The sequence below is a fragment of the Syngnathus typhle genome, linkage group LG5, assembly GCF_033458585.1.
Source record: "Syngnathus typhle isolate RoL2023-S1 ecotype Sweden linkage group LG5, RoL_Styp_1.0, whole genome shotgun sequence".
Classification (NCBI taxonomy): Eukaryota; Metazoa; Chordata; class Actinopteri; order Syngnathiformes; family Syngnathidae; genus Syngnathus; species Syngnathus typhle.
This window is the reverse complement of record NC_083742.1, coordinates 1,433,273-1,460,793: the sequence shown is the minus strand read 5'-3', so window position 1 is coordinate 1,460,793 and position 27,521 is coordinate 1,433,273. Positions and strand designations below refer to the sequence as shown.

General features: G+C 44.4%; 1 protein-coding gene across 3 annotated transcripts in view; it reads right to left on the bottom strand.

Annotated features, from left to right (window-relative positions):
- Positions 1–330: 330 nt before the first annotated feature.
- LOC133154557 (uncharacterized) overlaps positions 331–27,521 on the bottom strand; it is a 71,261-nt gene continuing 44,070 nt past the window's right edge. For 2 of the 3 annotated variants that reach the window (XM_061279372.1, XM_061279374.1), the window contains exon 2: positions 331–9,050. In XM_061279372.1, the coding sequence (XP_061135356.1) occupies positions 2,638–5,463 (2,826 nt within the window). In that variant the 5' untranslated portion in view covers positions 5,464–9,050 and the 3' untranslated portion in view covers positions 331–2,637. Of the gene's footprint in view, positions 9,051–16,476; positions 16,775–27,521 lie in introns of those variants that run through there. The other variant, XM_061279373.1, reaches the window with a different exon arrangement.

Below are 27,521 nucleotides of genomic sequence, written 5' to 3'. Positions count from 1 at the left end.
AAATTGAAACCTACTCACCCATTTCTATTTTACAACCTACTCACCCATTTTTATTTTACCACTCCCCCTTTTGACACATTCATCCAATGTGTCATTACGTATCAAAAGGAACCTGCAAAGCGTCCCCTCTCATCACCACACTCATTATAGTCAGGCCCGCGGAACTTCTAGCTAGTCCACCACACGCTCGGCAACACAAACAAAAATCATCGCACTCCTGTCAGTGAGCTTATAGCCCTGCTGACAGCGGACATTTGTACAAAAACAGACATCAAGTGTTAGGGTGTTGCTCACTCTAACTTATTTTGCAAGAACCACACTGGAGTCAAGTTAGTCGTTTCAGGCACCTGCAGGCGGAGAGTTCACTCGTCGCTGTGCTTACAGCGATGGTCGAATGAAGTCTGACTCAGGCCTCGTCAGGCGCTTATTTATTGAGAGAAACAGAGTGGGGTTGAAAGTGGGGGTGTTGGAACACACAGGATAGGGTGGAGACGCTCCCCTGCTGATCAAAGCATAGCAGGGGGCCTTTTACGACTTTCTGTAAACAAAGCAACTTTGATTGCTTCCTCTGCGTCTAGTCAATCAGTTGAAATGATCTTAGCACTTTGGTAAACTAATTTTGTCTAGACAGGACAAACTAGTTAAATTATTACAGGTTACATTCCAACATAATCATACGATGAAGATATTCTGCAAACCCTAACATATCCCTCCTGTTTTATCATATGATTATGTCAAACCCGAACAACCAAACATAAGTAAGAAAATACAATGAAAGCAATAACTTCCAGTGACGTTTTTCCCTCAATACTCCAGTCCAAAGTATGTGCAACTTAAAAAACTGCGGCCAGATTAAATGCAGGAAAAGAGTTACACGGTCCCTCTGCCTTAGGCGACCAGACTGTTATCAATAAAAAAAGAAAAAGAAAAACACAGAAACGGTACATCATTGAATCCATCACTTGCAAGGCATTTTCGATGGTCAAATCATCAACTTTCCGTAAAACAATGCCGAGTCAAACAGCATCTACGCAATCCACGTTTTGCACCACATCATAGTTATCACATCCGTCATCTCTAAGAAGCTGTATATGTACTTGTGCCACGGTAGAAGACACAAACCTTGTCACAGCAGACTTCAAACACGGGATAACACAGGTCGTAAACAAGCACAACAATACCAGCACAGCAAGCACAGGAGCCAAAAGTTTCAACAGCAACTGCCACCAGGCGCCAGAGAATAGCCATGAAAAGAAATCCCATTGACGTGGGATTTTGTCCTCCGACATGGCCTGCTGTAAATTCCTCAATGAGTTCATGGCTTCCTTGATGTGCGTGTCGTTATCTCCTGGAATGTATGTGCAACAGGAAGTCCCAATGATGTGGCATACACCACCTTGTGCTGCCGTTAACAAGTCCAGAACCATCCTGTTTTGCAAGACCATTAGTCTAATAGCCTGGATCTCTCTATTCTGTCCATCATCGACTTGCAGTGAGAGGTTCACAAAGGACTGAAAACGATAGTTCAGTGTCTCGATGAAGAGAGATTGTTTTCCAACTCCGATCCAAGGAAAAAGCGCATGAACAACTTTGTTTCCGACAGGCCATATTTTATGGTCGTCCGGAACATTCGCACCCCAGACAGGGTCATGGGGGTCAAAGGTTGTAATCGCCCTACGTTGACGTCCAGAAGAGTTGTGTGCTGTCGTCAGCTGACGATGTTGTATCCTGTAGGTGTGGTCCGTCACCCACACTGGTGCACACACTCCTGTCCAGTTGGCGGGCAGCATCGGATAAACCTTGTGACCACAAAGCCACCAGCCATTCCGTATGAAGTATGTTCCGTTCGATGGTGCAGCCATGTTGGTCGGAGAGCCCTCACCACCTGAAATGGCTCTCTTATCTTGACACTCGGTGGCGATGTCCAGAGCGCCCATCCAGTTCCCTCCTGGAGAGCAGTCACTGTCAATGCATTTGTGGGTCTCGCTTCCTTGGATGTAACACGTATAGTTCACTCCAGGCGGCCGCTCTGTGTAGGCGACCTGCGGCAATGTTCGTCCTTTAACAGTCACATTGAGATTTGTCCAGAAAAGCTGATCACAGGTACCTTCTGCAAGTCCAGGGCGGGAAGGGTCGGCATCACTGACTGTGACAGCATGGTGTTGATATCCAACTCCTCCCATGGATGCCATGCATTTCGCTTCAGTGACATTCATTGCTCTGGCCTCCAAGCGAACTTGTGTAGAGGAAGGAGGAAGTTTGGAACAAACATAGCAACCATCCTCTGTGTGCGACCTCACAGTGAATTTGACGTAGCGGTACCAAGTGTTGGTTTCGTAGGGGTTTCTGGGGTCCCATGACCAGTCCTCAAAGTTCTCATCGTGTGACCATCGTCTTCCACGGTCAACATTATCACTTGGTCTGTTCAGTTGAGTCCATAGACCATAGCACGCTCCAACCACAACGCAGCAGAGGATCCACCTGGCATATGGAGCCCCGTTGCTACTTGAATGACAGAGACTCCGAGGCATACCCTCGCCTAGCGGAGTGGGTGTTGTTGTTCTCGTCACCAACATTGAGACGTCTAACCCTAGACGATGAGGCTAGTTTGAAATCAGGCTTCCCAACCACTCCGAATTAGGGGTCCAGCACTCCTTGTAGCTTGCAGTGGCTGAGGTGAATCCAGCTGGGCCGTTCAGCGATCTTTACTGCAGTGGGGGTAGTCAGCAAGGCTTGGAATGGTCCCTCCCACCGTGGGCTGGCCCAGTTCTTTCTTTTGATGACTTTGATGTAGACCCAGTCTCCTGGCTTGATGGTGTTGTCAACCTGTGAGGATGAAAGATCAGGCGGCAGTAAATTTGCATTTGACACCTCTGTCAGTCTGAGCGTTCTGACCATGTAATCTGCCAAAGACTGTTCTTCATCTGCCTTTTGTAAATCTGCATGGAACACAGGTAGTCTATATGGCCTCCCGTGGATGATTTCAAAAGGTGTTAGCCCTTCTGAAGTGGGAGTAATCCTCATATAGAGCTTCACTAAGTCTAGGCACTCTGGCCAAGGTCTGCCTGTTGTTTCCATGCATTTCTTTAACCTGCTTTTGATAGTATAGTTTGCTCGTTCAACCAGGCCAGCGCTGGAAGGGTGATAAGCGCAGTGGTTTTTTAACGTTATCCCAAGGTGTACAGCCATGTTCTGTACCACTTGGTTCACAAAATGTGGACCATTATCACTGTAAATGGTTTGGGGAATGCCATGAGTCGGTATGATGGCTTTGCAAATGGCTTTTGCCACTGTTAAGGCATCTGCATGTTTAGATGGAACTATTTCCACCCATTTGGAAAATGCATCAATCATCACTAGGCAGTATTTGTGAGGTCCACTTTGTGTGAGCTCAATAAAATCCATGTGCATGATTTGAAATGGGTAAGACGGTTTTGGAAATGAGCCTCTCTTAGGTCTCATGTTTCCTTGTGGATTATGTTTCACACAAACGGGACATGCTTTACAAAAAAATTTTAAGTAAACATCCAAACCAAAGGTAGTGAATTGTTGATGTATGATGGACCTCATCCCCCCTGTCGACACATGGCAAGGCCCATGCGTCGCTATTGCTGCTGCCTTAAAAAGTGATTTAGGTAAAACAGGTTTGTCATTGATGCGGAGGATATCATCTGTATCCGCTATCGCACCTTTTGTTGTCCACATTCTTTTTTCCACCATTGGAGCATTGCCCTGCATATCTGACAGTATAGTCTTATCTATGAGTTGCGTGTCCTCTGAATCTATTAAAAAAAATTCATGGCCATGTTTCCCTGCCGTTGCTTCTTTAGCAATTCTGTCTGCTAATCTGTTTCCATTCGAGGCTTCATCTGTGCCTGTGGTGTGAGCAGCACATTTACACACAGCTAGTTTAGCAGGTAAATGAATGGCCTGTAACAAGTCTTTTAACAAGGAGGCATGGGTAACCGGCTTACCAGTTGATGTTGTCATCCCCCTGCGCTCCCATTGTTTTACAAAATAGAACAGAGTAGAAAACGCATACTGACTGTCTGTGTATACAGTGACTTCCTTATCTTCCGCCAATTCACAAGCTCTTGTTAGTGCAATCAGCTCAGCCGCCTGCGCTGACCTGTTGCATGGAAGCCTCTCTGCTTCAACAATTTGGTCTGGCAATCTCACAATTGCATACCCACTTTGATTGTTCCCTCTAGGATCCTTTGAACATGACCCATCCACAAACCACTTTTCCCCTTCGTCAAGTGGTGTGTCAATTAAATCTTGTCTGGGCAGCTGTAGATGTTCTGTAGCATCCAAACAGTTATGTGGTGTACCATTCCCCGGCAACGGAATCAACGTTGCTGGATTAAGGACTGTGCACCTCTTTATCACAATGTGTGGTTGTGACAGAAGCGTAGCAGTGTAGGATAGGTGTCTGGCAGGTGACAAAAAGTTCATCTTGCTTTGCAGTAGCAACACGTCTACAGCATGTGGAACTAGCAACTCCATTTTGTGAAAGAGCACCACATCTGCAGATTGTCTCACTGCAAGCGCTGCCGCGCATACTGCTTGGACACAGTCTGGCAAGGATAGAGCCACTGGATCCAATTTTTTCGAATAAAATGCAATTGGCCGTAGTTTGCTGCCATAACTCTGCAGCAACACTGAAGTCATAAAACCATTCCTGCAGTCTGCGGTTTGTACAAAGGTTTTACTGTAATCTGGCAAGATAAGAGATGTGGTTTCCATCAGAGCCTGTTTCAGCACTACAAAAGCATCGTCTGCTTCCGGAGTCCACATTAATTTTTCTGTCATTGCCATGGGGACTCCATGCGCAATATCTAACAGCGGTTGCGTCTTTTCCGCATAATGTGGGATCCATGCTCTGCAGTAATTGCAGAGCCCCAAAAATGACATAATTTGTTTCTTCGTCTCCGGTTTTGGTGCATCTGCAATGATTTGCTTTCTGGTTTTCTGTATCTGTCTTCCCGAAGCTGTCAACGTGTGACCTAAATAGTTCACTTCCTGTCTGACCCATTGGAGTTTGTTCTTGTTCACTTTATTCCCTGTTTTGCAGAGATAGCGTAACAATGCCAAGGAGTCTTCCCTGCAAGCAGCTTCAGTTTCAGAGGCCACCAGGAGATCATCTACATAAACTAGAAGTTGGCTTTTGTTTGACATCTGAAAATCAGCCAAACAGGCCATGATAGCTTGCATAAAAATAGTTGGACTATCAGCAAATCCCTGTGGCAATCTGGTGTACGTATAACTTTGCCCTTTAAAGGTGAACGCAAACCAGAACTGTGAGTCTGGGTGAATTGGCACCGAGAAAAATGCATTACTAAGATCAATTACCGTGAAAAACTTCTGGGTAGGTTTCAAAGTGTTCAGAAGTGTGTGTGGGTCAGGCACATTAGGTGCTCTTGTCTGCACTGCATCATTCACTGCTCGTAAATCTTGTATCATTCGCCAATCAATTTTATTGGCCTTTCGAACTGGAAAAATAGAGGTGTTGCAAGGAGAATCCGAGCACTTCCTAATGATTCATCCTGACAAAAGATCATTTATAACAGGGGCAATCCCGTTTATTGCCTCCTGTTTTGAAGGATATTGCTTAACTCTTGGACGCCACTCTGATCTTGGTTTGATCTGCACTGGCGGAATGGATGTTAACTGTCCTACATCAGATGGCCCTTTTGTCCACAGCTTGTCAGGAAGCCCAGCCAATTCCCCCTCCTCCTTTTCATTCAAACAAATGTTAACTAGTCAGGGACGCGCATACGCCCCTGCCCCACCAACACCTACTTCACACACAGTTCGCTTCCACATGTCACAACTGGTACTGTAGCTCCACCCATCACCTTTATCCTCATAATCAGTGACAGAATCAGCAAGTTTAATCCGGCAACCCACATCTGCCCATGTTATACTGTGAGGTTTAAACAATGAAATGTGGGGTACAGCCGACAACTTGTATTTGTCATCCTGAGGAGCGGGCAGAAGCACAGCAGCAGCTGCAAATGACCTGCGATCAGTGTACAGAGCAGTGATTGTTAAAGTTACTTCTGTGTCACTGAGAAAACTTTCAATATAGTCAACATGACATGTGGGTCAGTGAGGATATTCATGGTGACATGTAATTGATTACAAGGCATTTCTGATTCAGGTCGTGTCAATTGTTTTCGGGCTTCACTCAGCAAATTGCCTGGTAGCTTGTGATTCTGTTCAGCAGAGACGTCATAGGAACAGAAAATCCGCTCACCTGCTTGTGCAGCATATGAGTCCACATCTCTCACTCTACATGCTCGCATGCCATCCTTTACTGGAATTATTGCAATTCCCAATCTAGTCATCAGATCTCGTCCCAGAAGGTTTATGGGACATTTTGGGGATAGCACAATCGAGACTGAAGCTATGACTCCCGTTTCATCATCTCTCACTACAACTGGATTGGAGATACTCTCCTTGTGTACCTGCCCATCAGCTGATTTTACCCAAATAGTATTTTGGGAGGCCTTTAGATTTGGGACTTTAGTTTTTATTACGGTCTTACACGCTCCGGTATCACACAAAAACTCTACTTCACTTCCTCCAATGATTAAGGTAACATATGGTTTTTCTTTTAATGCATTCAAAATGTCCCATGCTGCATGGACATCTACTATCTCTTCCTCCGTAGGAGGACAAGAGATCACAGGGGGGCAATCTAGTCATGCTGAGAATTTGGCTTTTCCTCTGCCCCTTCCTCCACCCTTTGATTGGTGTCGTTTTGCCCGACGACACTCTCTTGCGAAGTGTCCTCGCCCCCCACAGTTCCAACAGGTCTCTGAATCTGGTGGGGGTTTTGAATTATGTGGAGGCCTGCGACCTTGTTGGCCTCTACCTCTTCCTCTGGCGTGCTGGGACCCATGAAAGAAGACTGTTGTATCTTCATCTAGGTCAACATCATCATCATCACCTAGATGAAATACATCAGAACCTTTGCCTCTTTTGATCACTTTTTCAGCATGTCTGGCCCATTGCATAGTCGTCACACTTGCAAAATCTACTTCCACCAAATGTTTCCTCACCCAGTTGCCGATTTCAGGGCGGAAATTCGTAAGTAGCGCATTTTTAAGCTGTTGCTGATAAGCACTCTCAGCTGCATCATTGAATGGGATGCCACTATGCACCCTGAATTCTTTTTCAAATCTTAAGCGAAAATCATCAGTATCTTCCACAGGCTTCTGTTTAATTCCTGCCAAATGACCATAATTCGCTCGTCTTCAAAATATAGTTCTCACTCTTTGCACAAGATCATTCCATTGTGCTGCATACTCCCCTACCAATTGATTTCCCTCACCGGGATAGGGAAAGGGCCCTTGATTATTTCTACCTGTATAATGACCTCTAACCTTTGCCCAGTCTTTTCCCAAAGAAGACATTGCAGCTTCTCTTGCCTCATGCCCATTCAGTCTATAGGAATGTATGATTACAGCCATGTCTTCTGCCCATTTATCTGGGTCTTCAGCAACAGGGGTAACCCCTTCAACTGCTTTTCTTGCCTCTTCCAAAGTCCATGGCCGAAAAACATACGTATGTGGAGGTTGGCCTTCCCCTACAATAGGGTTTGGCACCTGTATCATTGGGCACACATCAACATTGTCCAAATTTTGGGAAAACCTAGCAGCAGTGGTCAAACTTCTTGTTTGTACAGGACTTCTAGCAATGTGACACTGACTTTTCTTTCTGTTATATGGGGGAGGGTGCAGGTCTGTTAAACCTGGATACAAGTTTTGCATACGAGAGGAAGATCCCTCTTGCTCCGCTTGAGCTGCATTTCCAGCTGCGGCTGGAGCCGTGGCCGGGACAGTGCGCCTACGCACTGTGGTCTCATTGTCTTCCGGCCTGACAAACAGACGCAGCCTCATCACTTCTCAACTTTCTATCTTTTGTCTTTTGGATTTGTTCTCTTCTCTCTTGCGAAGCATTCAACCACATTCTAGCACAAATCAATTCTTTCTCTTTACTTTTCTTTTTCAGTCCCTTTGACTTCCTATTAACACTCTCCTCCAAAACATCAACCACTATCTTCCAGACTTCCACTTTCAACTTTGCTTCTACTCCATACTTTTTCTTCCACTTCGGCATATTGCATACAATTAAGAAATTTACTCGCCATGTACTTCTCATCTCTTTCAAGAGCTAGGGATTTACCGGTTCTGTTTCCCATCTTAATTTGGTATTTTAGGTTTATACAATTTTTTATTTCTTTTCTCTTTTCTTTGAAGATCCTCAATGCAGGTTTAAATTGACCTCTCACCAAATTCTCTCTGCAGTCAATTTATCTACCAGTCGCACTCGCTCAACCACACAAACACCAACGCTTTTTATTTCTAAGCCTATCCAGGATGGGTGTAAAACCCTCCAACACAGCTTGGAAGAATGGACAAAAAAAAGAATCTACGCCCTTCTTCAATTAAGAAAAAGAAGCTCTGTTCTTTTTCTTAGCCCATTCCTTCCGCTGGGATTTGAACCCAAGCTGTTCTTTGGCCGGAAAAACGTACAAAGAAAAATCTACACTCTTCTTTGATTACCAAAAAAAGAAGCTCCGTGTTTCTTAGCACGTTCCTTCCACTGGGACTCTAACCCAAGCCAGATCCCTCAGCTTGGAAAAACAGACAAAGAAGAATCTACGCACTCCTTCGATGAACGAAAAAGAAGCTCTGCTTTTCTTAGCCTGTTTCTTCCCCTGGGACTTGAACCCAAGCTGTCTCCCGTGCACCTTTTACGCGTTTCACAACAACACAATTGTTAACTTACTTGACTCCTGGTTCGATGCACTGCCAGGTCCCCGTCAATCCACCTCTGTCAGACGAAGGCAGACCTAAGATGCTGGCCCAGCGAAGAATTTCCTTCCCAGGTCTTTCTTTACCAGGTCCTCCTAATGGACGCTGGCCCGTCGACGGTGTACAGCGTGTCGTCCTCCGTCAGCCAGATGGCGGGTATGAGGGTCCCGGGTTTCGGCACCAAAATGGATGGATGGATGGATGGTTAATCCTAACCCTAAATGCCTATCATGAAATAAATAAATCAATTTTCGCAAGGGTCATGTCACTGTATTTGTTATTTAAAGCCCTACTGTATCCTTTTTAAAAGTAGTGCCCTGTGTTACTATTTTGCTGTCGTGTGATTTATTATTATTAGTGCATCTTCACTGTCCATATCTATGTATTTTGTTGTTATCCCCGTTTCAGTGTCAATAAACAGCCTTATCATTCCCTCTTTTATCAAAACTCCTCAGATATGTCCGCCCCAGCACCCAAACACACTTCCATCCCTTTTGTCCCACACTCCACCAACTTTGTAATGCTTCAGCAGTCTTTAGCAATGTGCCCAGTTTGACTTCATGTGACTCATGCAAGTCTTTAGCAGCCTCTCCTCTTAGATTCTCATGATGATGATTCAGGGCTGGATCGTCCGCCACTCTCAAATGCGTCCATCTTGTCTTTGTTCTTTCAGTCCATTTTCTTTTTGATCTGCAACTGTGTGTATTCCACCAACTGTATGGTTCTTGTCCTGTGAAAAGCTGTGCTTGCCCCCTTCAAGCATGATAGCAGTTTCTGTTGTTCTCCCAAAGGTCAAAGGTGTCTCATGACCAGGGACAGTCCTCTGTTGATTTTGAGACAGCCAGTGGAGTAAGAGGACTCAGTTCAGGAATCGTGCCACGCGCTAGGGAAGAACACACTGGGACACAAGTTTAACAAAACTATCTTTGTGTTATCAGTTTTCCTGTGTAGTATTTGTTTCTTACACCCCAAATCTTCCTATTAACATTTTGTATCCTATCAGTTGCGCACACTCATCATCTTACTATCAAGCCGCCCTTATCAAATGCTTTTTTTCTTCTGAGCAATCCATCCAGACTACCCATTAACACGGCTAAAATCCTCGTTCCAGTGTTTATCATCAAATAAAGTTCCGAAATCTTTTGTAATAAACTGTAATATAATTTAACAATCTACCAACATATGCGATGAATGTGATTGTTCAACTTATAGGTCATACAGCGCCTGTGACACTCCTCCTTGATTCACCATCTCATAAGTTATTGTTGTCAGCAGCACTAAATGATAGTGCTCGAAAGTGAATGTCTTATCGCCCAATTTAAAACACATGCCACATTTGAGCTAGTATTTATTCATTTATTTATTTGCCATCCTCATGTTAGCTGGCATATGTCAGAATTAAAATGTAATTTTGCTTTCAATTTTAAGTCTTTCAAAACTGCTATATCCTTACTGCATCGAAATAAACTGTTAAATATATCTTTAAAAACAACCAAAACAATCTATGCTCCTGCACAGACTCTTAAAAGTGGCACCCAAATGCCAGATTACAAATCAAACCTCCTCCTTCACTCTCACATTTTTTGATAAAACAACACTGTCATCACCTACTAAATTAATGGCCTGCAAATACAATGTTGTTGCTGTGGTCCCTCAAAACATGTGACTAAAATTTGGATAATTATTAACCCCCATCAATTGAGCAATTATCTCATCACTATTTACAAGTTAGCCCCCCTCTCTTCTCTCACTTCTCCTCAACATTGTATCAATGTTGACGTCACAATCTGGCCAGGCCCGCACGTCCCGCTGGCCCCCACCCTTGCCGGTATGAGCCGAACGGGCCCCGTCCTTTCTTGAACATTCTCTGATCCATCCCATCTTCCTCCTCACACGCCCGCACCCACACATTTGCACATAAACGCACACACAGCGAGCGCGCACACAACCGCACATACACACACACGCATCCGCACGGCACGCCCGCCAATACACAAAGTGCTCGCACAGAGCTCAGACAAACGACGACAGACTGACACAAACTTTTACAGAGATTACGCACATACACAGAACACACAAACAAAGGGATTTGAATCCATCTCTCATGTAGCTCACGATTTGCGCTTCCGCATCAGCATACATTCCTCTCAATCTCACTCCATTCATTCCTCTCATCACACACCCACTCCCCCCAATTTGGTTGCACATTTTGGATGTTTTAGCGGTCTGATCTCTCACAGGAGGAACTGTTACCACCGGATACTTTTTGAGGAGGCCTCACTTCTCCTCGGGGATCTCACAAGCACCCCAGCTATTTGAATGCGATCGTCACCACACCCTTGTCCGCCACGACGAAGCACTAGGTCCCTGACCTATCCTTAGTACGCGCAAGTCCCTGACTTTACCGTACACGTTACACACGTAAGTTCTAAACTTATTCACCGTATATGTAACTTAATACACACGTAAGTTCCAGAAAAGACGACACATTTTTCCGGGTTGCCCAGTTTTAAAGAAACACAATATGAATATTCAAACATGCAAAAGATTGTGTGGTGATTGGTCGATGGTCGATGGTCATCTCCTCCTCGTTTGGGTTTTCCCCTGCTCAGCACAGGTGTCTGGACCACAAAGACGAGTTGTTTTTCGCGTTCCCATCGGCCTTGAGATATGCTCCCTTTCTGGACCTCCTGTTCCACAATACTTTGAAGAAAACTAATTTATGTAGCCTGCACATTCCTTTCCACTTATTAAGCGACCACACTACTACTAAAAATTATATTGATATGATTATATGTGTCTAACGCAGCCTTAATGAAATGTGTTTGCAAACTGCCGAAAGTACATTTCCCTTTACACTCAAGGCCGTTCTGACATTTGTGTTAGGGTGGTGCTCACTCTAACTTATTTTGCAAGAACCACACTGGAGTCAAGCAAGTCATTTTAGACACCTGCAGGCGGAGAGTTCACTCGTCGCTGTGCTTACAGCGATGGTCGAATGAAGTCTGACTCAGGCCTCGTCAGGTGCTTATTTATTGAGAGAAACAGAGTGGGGTTGAAAGTGGGGGTTGAAAGTGGGGGTGTGGGAACACACAGGATAAGGTGAAGACGGTCCCCTTCTGATCAAAGCATAGCAGGGGACCTTTTACGACGTTCTGTAAACAAAGCAACTTTGATTGCTTCCTCTGCAGCTAGTCAATAAGTTGAAAAGATCTTAGCACTTTGGTAAACTAATTTTGTCTAGACAGGACAAACTAGTTAAATTATTACAGGTTATATTCCAACATAATCATACGATGAAGATATTCTGCAAACCCTAACAATTTGTTTGTATCAGTGAGCGGAATTATGACAGTTATTGGGAAGAAAAAACTGAAAGAACTCCATACAGGTTCGTTTTGGAGCTGCGAGCAAACATCTATTAATAAATCTTAACTCACAACCCCCCTCAACTCGTTGGGCGCCAAAATGTCAAACGTGCACTTTTCAATAAAGTGCCTCCGGCTCCCCAGTAACGGGTTCAATAAACCGGGGCGGAGGGACTCGTCCGCAGCTGACCACCCGAGTTAAATTAATTCTCTTGGAATCAACCCAACTTCTATACGACGTCAAGTCATCCGACGCGCAAGCCGAGTAACTCAATTCGAGGCAAGTCGCTGGTATGACCGCGCCGTATTGATGGCTCCCTTCAATTATTTGATGCTGGTATTTCGTTACGGATGCTTTTAGATGCCTTTGTTAAGGCCTCAGGGATTTGTTAGTCTATAGCGCCCCGTAGCGCTGCTCTCGGCGCTTGCACTTCAAAATATTCCACAGGCCCATGTAACGATATATAAATTATATATCAAATAACTATTATATAAACAATAATATTATCAAATCATCTGTGTCACTCCAAATCATTCAATCCATCGATCAAATTCCTCGACCTTTGTCAACAACGCCACGCGTGCGCCCTGACGTCAGCCTCGTCGTTATTCCACAGATCTAGTATATAACTATATTGTAGCGTTAACAAAGTACAAGGACCCAAGCACCGGCGTCGACTTCCAGGCGTGTGGCGGCGTGGACTTCCATTCCCGGAGGTAGCACTTCCAGCCACGGAGGTGGAAGAGAGCTTCATAGAATAGGACTGGGCGTGCGTAAAAGTCATGTCCGAGCCCCATCCACCGTCCCCGGACAGCCACCTGGTCGAGAACCGGCCCCCGACTTCCATCCACAGAGGTGAAAGAGAGCTCCGTAGAGTAGGACCGGGCGTGCTTAAAAGCCATAATACTTTTTCAAACCTTCTGTGTGTCTCCAAATCCTTCAATACACACACACACATGCAAATCCCCTGGGGGAGAGGGGAGCAGTGAGCAGCAGCGGCGCCGCGCTCGGGAATTATTTGGTGATCTAACCCCCCAATTCCAACCCTTAATGCTGAGTGCCAAGCAGGGACTCAACGGGTCCCATTTTTATAGTCTTTGGTACGGTCTTAACTGGGCTGGATGTATTTTTTTTGTTGGCATTGATTTCTCCGACTGCCCGTAAAGGCACCACCGCGATAAGGTTACAATGAAGGGAGGAGAGTGACGTGCGGACATGTGAAAAAGGCGGCTCTGTATGGGAGAGAAGTTGAAGAGGAGTAAAAACACCCTTGGAAACCAAAACTTGCCCCTCGTCGTGACTCGGAGCCGGAACAAATGTTTCGGATTTGTGTAGGGTACATTGTGACAGCAAACGAGCAGGTGATCGAGCAAGCGTCTGATACGAGAGCATTGCGTTCGTATGGAGCATGTTTGAAGTGAACAGCAGAGACGAAAGGAACAAGGCAAAGTGTTGTGAAATAAAATATTACCTGTAATACGCATTTTGTTATTTTCTGATTGTATTAAACTATCACATTCATTGTCAGTCAAGAAGAGGACTATTCGCATCGGATCCATAGTGCGCATGCGCAGTGATACTGCCTCCGTATGACATCCAGTCCGCGATGGAGATTATAAAACAAACAATATTTGACAATAGCACAGGTTTCTGTTCCTGTCTTTGGTAATGTCACCCTGTCTTTTTGTTCCACGTCTTTGTCGGTCAGTCCTGTTGTTGGTTTTGTTAGAGAGTTATGTTAGTTTACCAAGTCTGTGTTTTGAGTTCCTCCAATGAACCCTGGTCCAAGCTGCACTTGGCCGCCTTGCTCCTTTCCACACTCCATCCGTGACAAGATTTTCTTCAAAAATGGTTGTACCATGATTTTTCTTAAAAAAAAAATTTTTTTTTTAAAGATTGAAGCTAGTGGTAACTGGTAAGGTTAAAATGAGGTTAAAGGAGATTTAGACACTACATGCTGAGATTCAGCTGAAGTCCAGAGCTCATGGACAGTTCTGGAACTTACTCACAGAGGAAAAGTATCCCAACTTTTTTTTTTTTTTGGTATGGCGCCTGTTAGAGTGGTGCTCACTCTAACTTATTTTGCAAGAACCACTCGGAGACAAGTTAGTCGTTTTAGACACCTGCAGGCGGAGAGTTCACTCGTCGCTGTGCTTTACAGCGATGGTCGAATGAAGTCTGACTCTCGCTTCCCACAAGAGCATCTTTATTAAGAGAAAAAGGGTGGGGGTGACAGTGGACTGAATAAACAAGTTAAAGCTGTTGACCTTTAGATTAGCAGAGCAGGGGATGTTTTACGACATTGTGTAGGATGGGACAAGCTAAGTTATTTATTACCGGTTACATACATTCCAACATAATCACAGATCAAGATAGTTTGGAAAACCCTGACATATCCCTCCTGTTTTATCATATGATTATGTGAACCCGATCAACCAAACACAAGGAAGAAAATATAAAGAAGAATAGTAAAAATAATAAAAACAATAACAAAAAAGATCAATAAAAAACTGAGACGACAGCGGACGGGTCGGGGAACGTGTAGGGTGAAACACGACAAAAACAACAACCAATGATAGCAACAACTTCCAGTGAAGATGAGGTTTTCCCTCAATACTCCAGTTCAAACTTATTGTGTGATCTAAAAACCTGCTGGCCGATGTTAATGTTAATGTTAAGGAAAAGTCTCACACGGTCCCTCTGCCTTAGGCAGCCTATTGCAGTCAGTCTTGTTAACTGTCGCCTTGTGCGACTCCTATGCATGATTGTGTGAAAGTCAAAAATTGAACGTATCCAACTTTCTGACCACCCAAACTCCACTGTGGTCTGAATGCCCTGCCAAAGGCTCCGTGCGTCCCTGCTGTCCTTGAAGTGGGCGGTAATTTTGCATGAGAACGCCCTCTTTGCTTCTTTGATGCCCCGAGACAGCTCTAAAGGCTTTGTCCCTGGCCCTCAGCACCTGAAGACAGCACCTGTCAGCCATGGCTTCCGGTTAGCCCGAGTGACGATCTATTTTGAGAAAGTAACATCATCAATGCACTTCCTGATGTAGGAGGAAACAGAGTCAGTATACTCCTCAATGTCTGTCCGATCGTCGCAAGTGGCAGCCCTCCTAAACATGTCTCAGTCAGTAGAGCCAAAGCAGTCACGAAGCGCATCAGAGGCACCCTCAGGACACACCCGTACCTGCTTGCCAACTGGCCTGGACGCTCTCACCATTTGTCTGTATGCGGGCAAAAGCATAACAGTGATATGGTCAGAAAGTCGAAGATGGGGGAGGGGGGCGGCTTTGAAAGCTCCTTTATGCGAAGAGTAGACCAGGTCCAGGAAGCTGTCGCCACGCGTAGGAAGATTAACATGCTGGTGAAGCCTCGGAAAAACAGACTTCAGGTTAGCATGATTAAAATCCCCAGCGAAGATGGTGAAACCGTCAGGGTGCGCTGTCTGTTGTTCACTGACAGCCTGGTACAGTTCACTAAGAGCCGCGATCCTGTCGCCTTCGATGTTGGAAGGCGGGATGTAAACCGCGACTAGCAGACTCGCGGTCATTTCCCTTGGCAGGTAAAAAGGACGGCACTTAATGATCACGAACTCCGCCAGTGGCGAGCAGTGCTTGCATACCACTACAGAGTCCCGGCACCATTCGTCACGGATGTATACGCATATTCCACCGCCACGAGATTTTCCCCCTTGTACAACTGCCCGGTCCGCCCGATAGCACGCTAGCCGCTCCAGATGTACAGCGGAGTCCGGAATGTTGACGGTCAACCAAGTCTCAGTGAACACGAGCACACAGCAGTCACGCACTGTCCGGTTTGTAGATCGCATCAAGCGAATGTAATCCATTTTGTTGTCCAGCGATCGAACATTCGCCAGAAGAATGGAAGGCACGGCCGGGCCAGCTGGGTTGGCCGCCAGCCTGGCCCGGACGCCTCCGCGCTTGCCCCTCTTCAGCCTCCTCGCACACCGCTTTCGACGCTTCCCAACTGGGGGAGGAATAGCAGACGAGTCCGGCGACGCTTCAGGACGTAGCAGTCCGAGCTCCTTTAATGTCCCCGCATCAAAGTGAAGAACTCGACAAAACTCGCTTTTGCCGATGTCGAGCAGAACCTGCCTGTTGTAACTGTAGCACGACTCAGTACGACGAGACGAACACATAAAACTGCCGGACAAACACTCATTAGACAAACAAAACACCGTTCGGGCGGGACAGAGAGAAGTCGCTGCGTATGCACGCGCCGCCATCTTGAAACAAATGAAAGGGAAATGATGGTGGACTCACGCAAATTGCCACTGCGAGGCCAAGACGCGGGAGCCGGACCCGGTCAGCACCGGTCAGATGAGCAGGCGGCTGTCGCTGAGTCAAGCTGATCCTGACCAATGCGCACAGCCATCCCGGTTGCCAGCGCCAGGCACAGGAAAAATATCCACCCTTGCTGAGCCAATCTGCACATGCCGAGGTGCGTGCAGTAGAAGGCATCACCGAGTGGACTGCCGAACGTGGGACAGCCCCAACCGTGGGGTATGGAAGTGGGGGCTTCACCTTGAAGATACAAATTTGATCACAGGAGAAAGATCCACAAATCTAGTGGAGGAGTTATGCATTATCTTGAGACATTAGATTCTTTGTCAATTGTGATAAAAGTGTATTATAATTTGTATCAATTGAGGTCAGTATGAGAAAAGATTTTTCAAAACAAGTTACAATCACGAGTAATTTGCTCGCAAATCTGAATCAGAAGAATAGTGAAGAGTTCATTCCTAAAACAATACCAGTGTCGACATGTCAACATCATGAAATGAAAGCATCTGCTTATATCATGTCTAACATACCAAGCCCTGGATAAAAAGACTTCATTGCAATGTCAGAAACTTGTATTATAAAGTTTCTTATAAACTCTCAAGAGTCATGGACATGAACTTTCAAGAATCCTGATTATTCGGATGCTTGGACAAAGAAATATGAACCACCACGCTGTTCCTTTATACAACTTAGAATGTCACTCTTGTTCTTTTTGTGATAGAAATAGTTACATATAGAATGTGTAGTTATGGAGCTAAGTGATGTACATAAATTGCTGGTTGAAATCGGGGCGGGACTAGATAAGCAAAATTGCTTCATCTCGTTGCCCAGTTTGGCAAGTCATGTGTTAACAGTGCATGAAATGAAATTGTGATGAATGGTGAAGCCGAAAGAAACAAACACACAAAGTTGTCTCAAAAACATATGTTTGCTCCTAAATTTTTTTACATAATTTAAAAGGGAAATAAACAGGCCGTTCCGCACTATGAAGTGTATTGACAAAATGCATTATTGAAACAACCAAAAATCTTCAAAACACATTTCTATATTTTTGGTATTATGTTTAAAGTAGGGTAGTTTGGAACCTTAATTCATAATTCAATATCATAGCAGAGGTGTTGGTATGGATCCTGTACATCCAATTTAATTGTATAAAATGTGTGATTCATGTGTATACAGTGAACCCTCGTTTTTCGCGGGGGTTACATTCCAAAAAGAATCTGTGATAGGCAAAATTCTTGAAGTAGTAACCATTATGTTTTTTACAATTATTATTCAATGAAATACTCCATAATACATTGAAATCAAAGAACAAAACCTTTTTACAGGCCCAAGCATTTGTTAACAAATACAAGTACTGTATAAAAGTTTTGTTTTGTTTTTACAAATAACTACTGTACTGTAAAATAATAACTTTAATCATCAATACAAACTGAAGGCTTCAAATTGCGGAGATCACCCACCGCGGGAGAAAATGAAAAATGATTATGAGAAAAAATACAAAGTACAGTAGGACAAAAAGTGACTCTTTCATTGCTCTTCTGACTGAGCCGATGCATCCTGATTTTGCTCTATAATCTTTCTTCTAAAGCCCGCAGTCCAGCGCGATGGCATCCACACAAAGACTTTTATGATTTAATTTTTATACAAATATGTACTTCTAAATACGTTATTGTATTTTAAACATTTTTTTTAAACATTTTAAAGTGTAAAGGTGTCACAACACTGCTCTGATGCGTCCCTGCAGCCTAGCGCGAGGGCATCCGCACAAGACATTTATAATTTTATTTTTAAACACTTTATTAAACATTTTAAAGTGTAAACGTGCCATGGCTCTGCTCCGCTCTTGCCGTGCTAACATCCGCACATTGTTCAGAGGCGCGCCTCGCCCTATTAGTGCTCATTGCCGGCCGCTGTCCCAAATCCTGGACTGCGGTGCTTGTTTTTCCTACGTGTGCGGTAGCCAGCCGCGCACCCGGCGCTTGTCCTCAGTGCACACCCCGGACTATCAGCGCTCATCGCTGTTGTCCCACCTGTTTCTGCACAGCGGTGCATTTTTCCTTCATGCGCGGCTGTGTCACGTCTCCGCTTTCACCCTGCTGGTCGGCTCACGTGCCCTCCGCGCTAGACTTCTGAAGCGCGCGTCGCCAATACGGAACTGCTAACTGTCAGTCCTCAACGTTTGCCACCTGATTATCATTTTCCTGACCCGCTGTGTAACGAGATGCCCGTACAACGCGAGCTCACTGACCGGCTCGTCATTTTAAAGTGTAAACGTGTCACGGCTCCGCTCTGCTCTTGCCGTGCTGACCGGCTGACGCGCTCCCAGCGCGAGGGCATTGCACAAGACTTTTATCATTTATTTTTAAACACTTTATTATACTTTTAAACCAGGGGTGGGCAAACTACGGCCCGCGGGCCACATCCGGCCCACGGGACCGTTAAATCCGGCCCGCCAACCCTGAACAAATTGTATTATTAAACTTTTTTTTTTTTTTGGTTATTTTGCCTGCAATGACTGCGTTTTCCCAGTAGATGGCGAAGCGCTCGCCTGCGCATTTACTACCGGAAGCCGTGTCAGAAAGCTCGGTGCACACTCACAAGTGCGTGTACGTACGTACTCAGTAGTACGGACTTGGCGCACTCTCGCTCTATTCGTATCAGTCCCGAATTTAGAGCGTGGGCTTTGACGACAGCATTCTTATAATTCGCGCGCTGAGCTTTCGGATGCAGTTTTGAGCTAAAGCCACCCACAAACCTTCCCCTGGAATCCTTCCATTAAAATGAGTGGCCCGAAAAAAAGAAGTGAGTGCCGAATGTTAAAAAAAGAGTGGCCAATTTGGCTCGACGTACGCGACGTGACGTTCAGCCACATCAACATCAACCCGTCACAGATCAAGGTAAACGGACCAACACCTCGGATCTCGCCTAAGAATTGCCACAACAAATTTTACTCCAGACTATGACGCACTAGCAAAAAAGGGAGACCAACAACACTGTTCCCACTGAAAATGAACGGGAGGCTCTCAAGTTTATTGTAAAAAAATGCATTTTGAATATGATTTGTACACATAGCAGGGATTGAAACTAGCGACCATTCTCATTTTCAAACAATGCAGGATGCTCAAGGACATTGATGCACCACTTATTTGCGACTAATCTTAACCTGTAAAGTTCTTAAGGCTTACTTTAAGGAGGTGTTTCCCGTTTCCTCACCTCTGTTACCAGGTGTTTGCGAGTTAAAACTCTGCTCTGATTTTCAGATACCCCTCACCGTGTTGCTGTTTTGATTACTTTATTTGGATGTATGCTTTCACCGATTCTTCAAGATGATATATTTGGTCAGAATGTTTGCCGTTTGATGTGATCTCATAAGATAAACCTCTTTCATTAATCTGACCTGCAGGCACTGAAGTGATGGCGATTGTTATTCATAATAACAGTGTCGTATTTTATGAGAATCACTGATAGCAGTTTTTTAGTGAATTATTATTTTTTTAATGCTGTTAATAAATGCATTTGTTTTCAAAAAAACTTGTTTGGAATATCCATGCTTTACTACCTACTAAAGGCCAAGATCTTTTATGCAATGACCTTTACAGGTCGCTTATATGACTTCACACAACGCCTACGTCCATCTGCTCCTGGTCCGGCCCTCCGGTCCAAATTTAGAACCCAGTTCGGCCCCCGAGTCAAAAAGTTTGCCCACCCCTGTTTTAAACACTTTATTGTATCTTTAAATACCGTTTTTTTCCGTGTATAGTGCGCCCCCATGTATAATACGCACCCTAAAAATGGCATGCTGATGTTGGAAAAAAGCCTGTGCCCATGTATAATACGCACCCAATTTTTATGAATTTTTTTTTAAATTTCTTTTTTTTTTTTTTTTTTTCCCAATGACCGTCACACACGCAGGGAGGCAATGGGTCCCATTTTTATAGTCTTTGGTATGGTCTTAACTAGGCTGGATGTAATTTTTTTTGTTGATGTTGATTTCTCCGACTGCCCGTAAACGCACCACCGCGCTCCGTGCGCGCACGGGAAAAAGGCGGCTCTGTATGGGAGAGACGTTGAAGAGGGCGGCAGGGTGGCCAACCTGTACCTGCCCACTGTGTTTCAGGCTGGCCCCTCCCCGCGCGGGTGACGTCGGGGCGGTGCGAACGGCTGGAGTTGTGCCCATTTTAGGAGCCTGCGCGGTCAGCAGCGAAAGGAACTATGACAAAATGATGGAAGACGGAATGCTGAAGGAGCAAAAGAATGCATGACCAACTGGAGAAATAGGAGCATGCGTGTGTTAACCAATACGACACCAATATAGATGTATCTAAAGAAAAACATGCTGGGACGACAGCAAGCGGTGGCAGAAGAGTGTGGCCCCCTCGTAAATAATGGGGGACCCCTCTAAGGCCAGCTGACGCTCCTTTTAGCATTCTGAGAGGAATAGGAAATTGGATCTGAAGAAAGCTCAACTTATTAATTTAAATTGCTGAAAGGATGACAAAATTGAAAACAAATTATTGATACTCGTTTCTTTGGGGCTCTCCTCAATACTTCTGATTCTGAAAAAAAAAAACCTGAGACGGCGGATACATCCGTTGTCTCCAGGAGGACATAGAGACACAGCATGAACTTAGAATTAATGTTTAACAGCCGTCTAACACGTGGAGTAGGAGCATGCGAGGGCTAACCACTACAACCCAAATATAGGTGATTCGAGTGTCTAAAGAAAACTCAACCGGTCAACACTAATTTATGAGAGCAAGAGAGGTAGGTATCAAGTGAGGGCCACAGCAGCAGCTGGAATTAAAGGAATTCTCTGGATTTAGACATAGGACTGAATTGTATGCATGGAGAGCCTGCTCGTAAATTGCGTTGGCCCGACAAGGCTGACCAGTGCCCACTGTAACAAGACGTACAGGTCAAAAGCAGCAAGTTCAAAATAGAGGAGGAGATGCCAACGAGGAGAGATTGGATTTGGTAGTAATCGGTTGTTTCTTTTAATACTTTTGTAAGAGTATGCTCGGTACAAATAAATTAGCGATAGGAGCATTTTAGAAGTCCAAAAGTAAGAAACTCAAATGAAAACCACGTTCTAGATTCGAATAATGGAGCCCAACTGGAGCATGGGAAAAGTGAACAGCTGAGAAATGGCCTTCAATGTAGTGGCGGAGAATTAAAAATTCAAGATAGTCCAGTAATATCGGTAAGTGAGCATAACACCAATAATACTGAGGTCAAACCAGAGAGGATGCAATGTTTGGAACATGACTTAATTATGAATAATGTACATTCTGTACGCAAAATTGGGAAACTTTGTCTGAAATTGAAGGCTCAAATCAGGAAAGGTGAAAAGATGATAGAGAGGATTGCATAAAATCAAAGGCAGGAAAACAAACAATAGAATGTAGCCTGAAATTAGGATGAGCTTCTGGAAATCACAGTATAATTGAGAGAAATCACAGTTAAGACTTGAAATTTTAAGTTTGGGGTAATCTGCCACTTTAAAATTGTTCAAATAAGGTCCATCACAATACAGCCGAGAGCTCATGAAGGAAAGGCAACGTTTTTCTCAAATATATTAAATTGTTGTTAATAGGAGAATTGGAAGTTTGATTAACAAAAGGTACTAGGTAATTAATGGCTAATTGGAAGACGATATTTAAGTTTGGTGTCCCAGTCTGTCTTTTCCAGTATCCAGCAGTGACCCTGAAACTCGATCCCGAGACTCCACCGACAGCTGAGAACAACAAGAAAACGGTGCAAGGCTCTGAAGCACCTTTGACCTTTTGCAAGAGCAAAGATGGACTATATTTGTGCTTGGGGGGAGCACAACGCTCCGGAGGAAAACGACATCCTCTGAGGCGAGAGTGAAGAAACTTACAAGATGTGAATGGACTCAGTTGAAAATGGACTCATCCGAGAGTGAGGAATGAGTTGGCTCTGAGGCTACAACTAAAGACAACAACTTGACAATGAGGTGCGGCGAAAGAACCATGAGACCTGAAATGTGCAACAAGCAAACTGGACTCCTTGCTGAGGCGTAACCAAATTTGGTGGGCTTGGGTCAAAGTGAATGGAAGCTTGCTTGGGCACTGAACTTGACACAACTGAGGAGTCTTGATAAAAGAAAGATAAATAAATAAATCAGGAACAAAAGGTGTAGTGTTACAGAAAAAGGAAAAAGCATCATAATCAGAGGGTAAATTTGGATAAAACAGATAGGCTAAATTGTACGAAATAAAGAGTAGGATCACATTGAGTCCATCCAGCTTAACAATTAGACATAGAGTCATTGACAAATTGGAGATGAAAATAGGACATTAGGACCAAATAGGATGCAGTCAAGAGGTGGCTAGATTTTTCAATGGACCTGATTATTATTAATTAATAAAATTAGAAGTTAATGACACCTAACGGGGAATTCTGGTGTCAGAAAGTCCGATAAGTTCAAGGAATAACAGCCATGGAAACTTTTGACGGTTAAGAATAATGCGGCATAAGAGTCACACAAAATGACAGTTAACGAGATGACAAACGTGATAGGACTCAAATAACAAATGCATTGACAAGGCAAAGTGAAAACACCATAGTGGAGTAGACTGTCGGAGGGACCCTTTTGAGTATCTTTACCCAGCGGTTCGATCAGAATGATTGATTAGGATAAAATTATTTAAGGACCATCTGAGGCTGCTTCTTTCCCCATGCTCACCCTTGAACAGGCTCAGCAGTAGAAATAACTGAATTTGTTAGGCATTTAATTGTCAGTTTTATGGTAAAAGTGAGGTACGATTGTATGAAATATTTTATCGAGAAGAACATCCAGAAATGAAGTGTTACCTTCAATATTCACTGATTGCCTACTCACTTACACATACTAAATTTGTTTGGTGTGGAATGAGAGCTGAGCGATGAAGGTGACTGAATTGGCACTTGTGTGGTTAAGAATGTGTATGTGTGTCTGGGACAGGGTGAAAGGCCAAAGTATTTTGGAGTTGGGGTAAAAGGGTCACAGTTGAGGGTAAGATTCCTCTCACATGAGACTGGAACACCCAAGTTTGATGAGTGATGAGTTGTAACCTTAACCAACAGCTGATGGTTAATCAGAGGCACCATGAACAACAAAATAGTTCATGGAGAAGGCCCATTTCAGCAACACGAATGGACAAGACAGGACTAATATCAAACACTAGGACAATGGACGATATGACGTGACGGACTTGGACTCACCCGACGCGATGACTGACTATGTGGATGACAACCAAACATTTGAAACTTAAGCTTGCTTGTGGCAAGTGCAAGCTTTGCTTTGTTTCTGTGCGTCACTTGACTTATTGCAGCATCAACCACCAGCCAAGGAGCAGATTGCTGGCTGTTTTATAACGTGTAATAATTTTGCAGGTTGCCGATTGCAGTCTTGGAGAGTTTATATTGAATTCACGTGAAAATGTTAACCCTAACCCTTTTGATTTTTGTGATGATTGAGGATTTTCAGGACAGAATCCCCGGGCGCCATGATTCGTTGTGTGACTATGTTTTATTTTGATACTCTGTGTACTTTTTGTGAGCACAAGGGTCCGCTGTCAGCAGGGCTGTATGCTCACTGGCAGGAGTGCGATGATTGTTGTTTTGTTGCCGAGTGTGGGGTGAACTGAATTTTCAGGAACTTGGGGATGACGGTTCTGGATGAGTGAAAGGTTCGACAAACTGGCTGCAGGATTTATGATGATGCGGTAGGACGTTTTGGCGGTTCCTTTTTGAATCCCTGATGACACATTGAGTGAATGTGTCAGAGGGGGGAGTTACATTTAAATGAGTAAGTAGATATGAAAGCTATTTGTGACATTCAATGTTTTTTTGGATTCAATTATTTTTGAGGCTTTAACAGGACGTGCCAGAATTCAACAGGCAGTGATGGAAGGAGCAGAAGAAGCATCTCGAAAGGAAAGGAGTTAATGGGAGACAACAGCCTGGAATGGATGCAAAGCATGGTAACAATTTAGCGACAGTAACGGTTAAAGTGTTTCAACGGAAAAGCACGAATGATGACAAATCATACAGCTAATAGGGATTAGACTGCAGCGCAATAGACAACAAATGTTTCAAAGGTAATTAAATAAAATAGGAAACTGGACCAGAAACAAGCAATAGGGATACTTTCTTAACATATGAATGCATTAAAGCTGCTAATGAAGGGAAAGTATTTAAGAACACATTTTAAGAGGGTTAATTTGCATAACAAATGTTGAAAAGAGTTGAATAGTTAAATCATTTTGGGAAGATTACAGGTTCATTCAAAAGGGCGACTGATTTGAACAGTAAGATGACTTGAAGGGGAGACAAAGATAATGTACATAAACAAATTGGGTGAACAAAACTGACAGGACTGATGCCCATTTGAGAATACTGAGAAAAATTGGAATCAAAGAGGAAAATTTGGAGTAAAAATTAAGATTTGAACTGGGAAAAAGCAATTGCAAAGACTGATTGACAGGACTTCAGACAGGGACAGCTGCAGCAGGAAAGACTAACTTGAACAGGCAGAAGTTACTCTGCTACAGGACGGATCTTGCGAGACTGACAACACGACGAGAAATAAGGGGGATTATTCATAACTTCATAACTAAGTTTTTGTTTGTTTGTTTGTTTGTTTGTTTGTTTGTTTGTTTGTTTGTTTGTTTGTTTGTTTGTTTGTTTGTTAGTTTGTTTCAGGAATCACGTGGGCCTCTGGGTCATAGGAGTAGATGCCGAGAACACCTCGGAGGTTCTACTGAGCACTTCGATGAGACGACGACCACCAGTCGTCCCCGTGCCCCAATCAACCCCAAAAGAGAAGATTTAGTTTGCAGACGACTGGTTATGGAGATGTCGTCTACTGGGGGTGACCGAAGGGGGCCGGGAGGACTTCCGGCCTACGCTGGGCATTGCTGCTTTTTTCATTGCAACTCAAGGTTTTGTGCTGTTGTCATCGTTAAATACTGGCAGTGGATCCCGATTATTGCAGACCCCGTGGGCGCTGACCGGGGCCTGGAAAGAGACTCTGAGGACGGTGGAGTGGACATAAAGATTTGGATGGACGGCGGGCCCTGAGCAGTGATCCCGGGGCAAATTCACTACTGAGCATTCAGTGGACTGGACTTTGCATCGACAGGCACTTACATATGCAAGGGGGGCAACACTGAGGGCGCTTCAACGTTTCAGTATGCTGTGATATTGCGTCAATATTTTATCAATCAGTACTTTATCTGATGACTACATGCTGCAATTACTTTATCTTATTCATTTAACTTTTCACATGTTAACATTGACAATGCAGTTTGACTGTTTAGCGGTCGGTGAACTTGTCATTTATTTTCCTTCTGTTTTGTGAGCTCATACTGTTTTGTGGATTGTGATATGTGCCAGGACTCCTTGTACCCGGCTGACGCCGGGTGGAGGGAATCACTGAGGATGTTAGAAAGGGCCTCCCTCTTTTTCCGTGTCATTAGACTGGCAGGGTTTTTTCTCGAGGGAGGGCCGGCAACTTTTTGAGGTTTCTAACGGACCACACCAAATTCATTGCTTCATTAATTATCGACGGTGTTGAGATATTACCTAAGGGGGGTGGTTATCGCCATTTGAATAATGTGGACTTCAATTTTCTTTATTTGTGGTTCCTGAGAGGCCTCAGATTGCTGTCAGGGAGCAATTGGATACCAAAGTAGTTTGAGCTTTCCTAGTTAAAATAGCCTTAAGTAGCATGCCTCGAGCGTGATATAGGCTGTGCAGGTATAGGCCAAATTGTAGACGTGATCAGAAAATTTGGTTGGGTGAAGATTTTTGGATGTTTACCGATGTCATCTCTTTTTGGACCGTTTTCGGGACATTTATAAAGTCCCGGAGGGGGGAATGAGGTAAATTTTGGATTCTATGCGTCACTGTATGTCACCTTAAATGGCGACCTTGCAGCAGTGAGAAGACCCTAAGCTATTTTTGCGGTACAGAGAAGCTCTAGTTTCAGTAATGTGTAGGTACTTAGAATATGGAAGGGCCATTCGTCCGTGACCAGGAAGACCTTTGTCCATGCACTTTTAAGGGCATCGGAAGTAACCAGTAGAGTGAGACTCGGACCGCAGCTGTTGTCTTACGAGGTACAAATGATGGGGGAGAACAGATAGAGAGGAGGAACAGCGCGAAGGGCAAGAAGGACGAGAGCGCGAAGAGCAAGGAGCGCGCAGGGTGCAGAGGCGCAGAGGCGCGAAGGACAAGAGCAGGCGCGCAAGGGCGCAAGGGGCAAGAGTAAGAAGCGCGAGGGCCTTTTTGGGGCGAACATCTGTGCTGTCGAGAGCTGAAACATCTTTGCTCTTGGGGCCACTCTAACTTTTGGAGAGACATCACTTTGACATCGGTTGAATAAATCTTTTCCCAATCAGCCGTGTGTCACCGAAGTGCTTCCTTACCTGGACCAGCCATCGTCCACTGAGTGGTTTTTTTGGAGACCAGCGAAACAACAAAGACCATTCACCACACTCCATTTTCTGTGGACTTCAATCCCTTTTCTGTCCAACACAAGATAAAGTCCTTTGAAAATCTGGCTCACTTTGACAAGCCTATGGCTAAAAGTAGTGACATTCAGTCATATAATTTGGCATACAGGGCCTCGCTTAATCAAAGGATTGCAGGGTATAGGGGCTCAATTAAATGTTCTGATAACCGGGCACAACACAACCGTTTTAGTTCTTACGAAGACGAATTATTCTCTACACAATCCTGCTCATTACAGAATTCACAGGCAAGCATTACTTTGAAAAAACATGATCCTCGCTCGATGTGAAAGCTCTTGTGCAGGTTGTCTGACGAAGACTAGTCTTGTCTCTGAGATGGGAAAAGTTCCTGATCTTTCACCAGAGACCCCGCCAGTGGTGGCCAGGAAAAATGCGAGTCTTTTCCGCAACCGGATGTGGCAATCCAGAGCTCTCAGTATGCCTGAATTGGGAAAACTATTCACAGGTGACATGTTGAGCAGGAGAGATGGTTTTGCTGAGCGC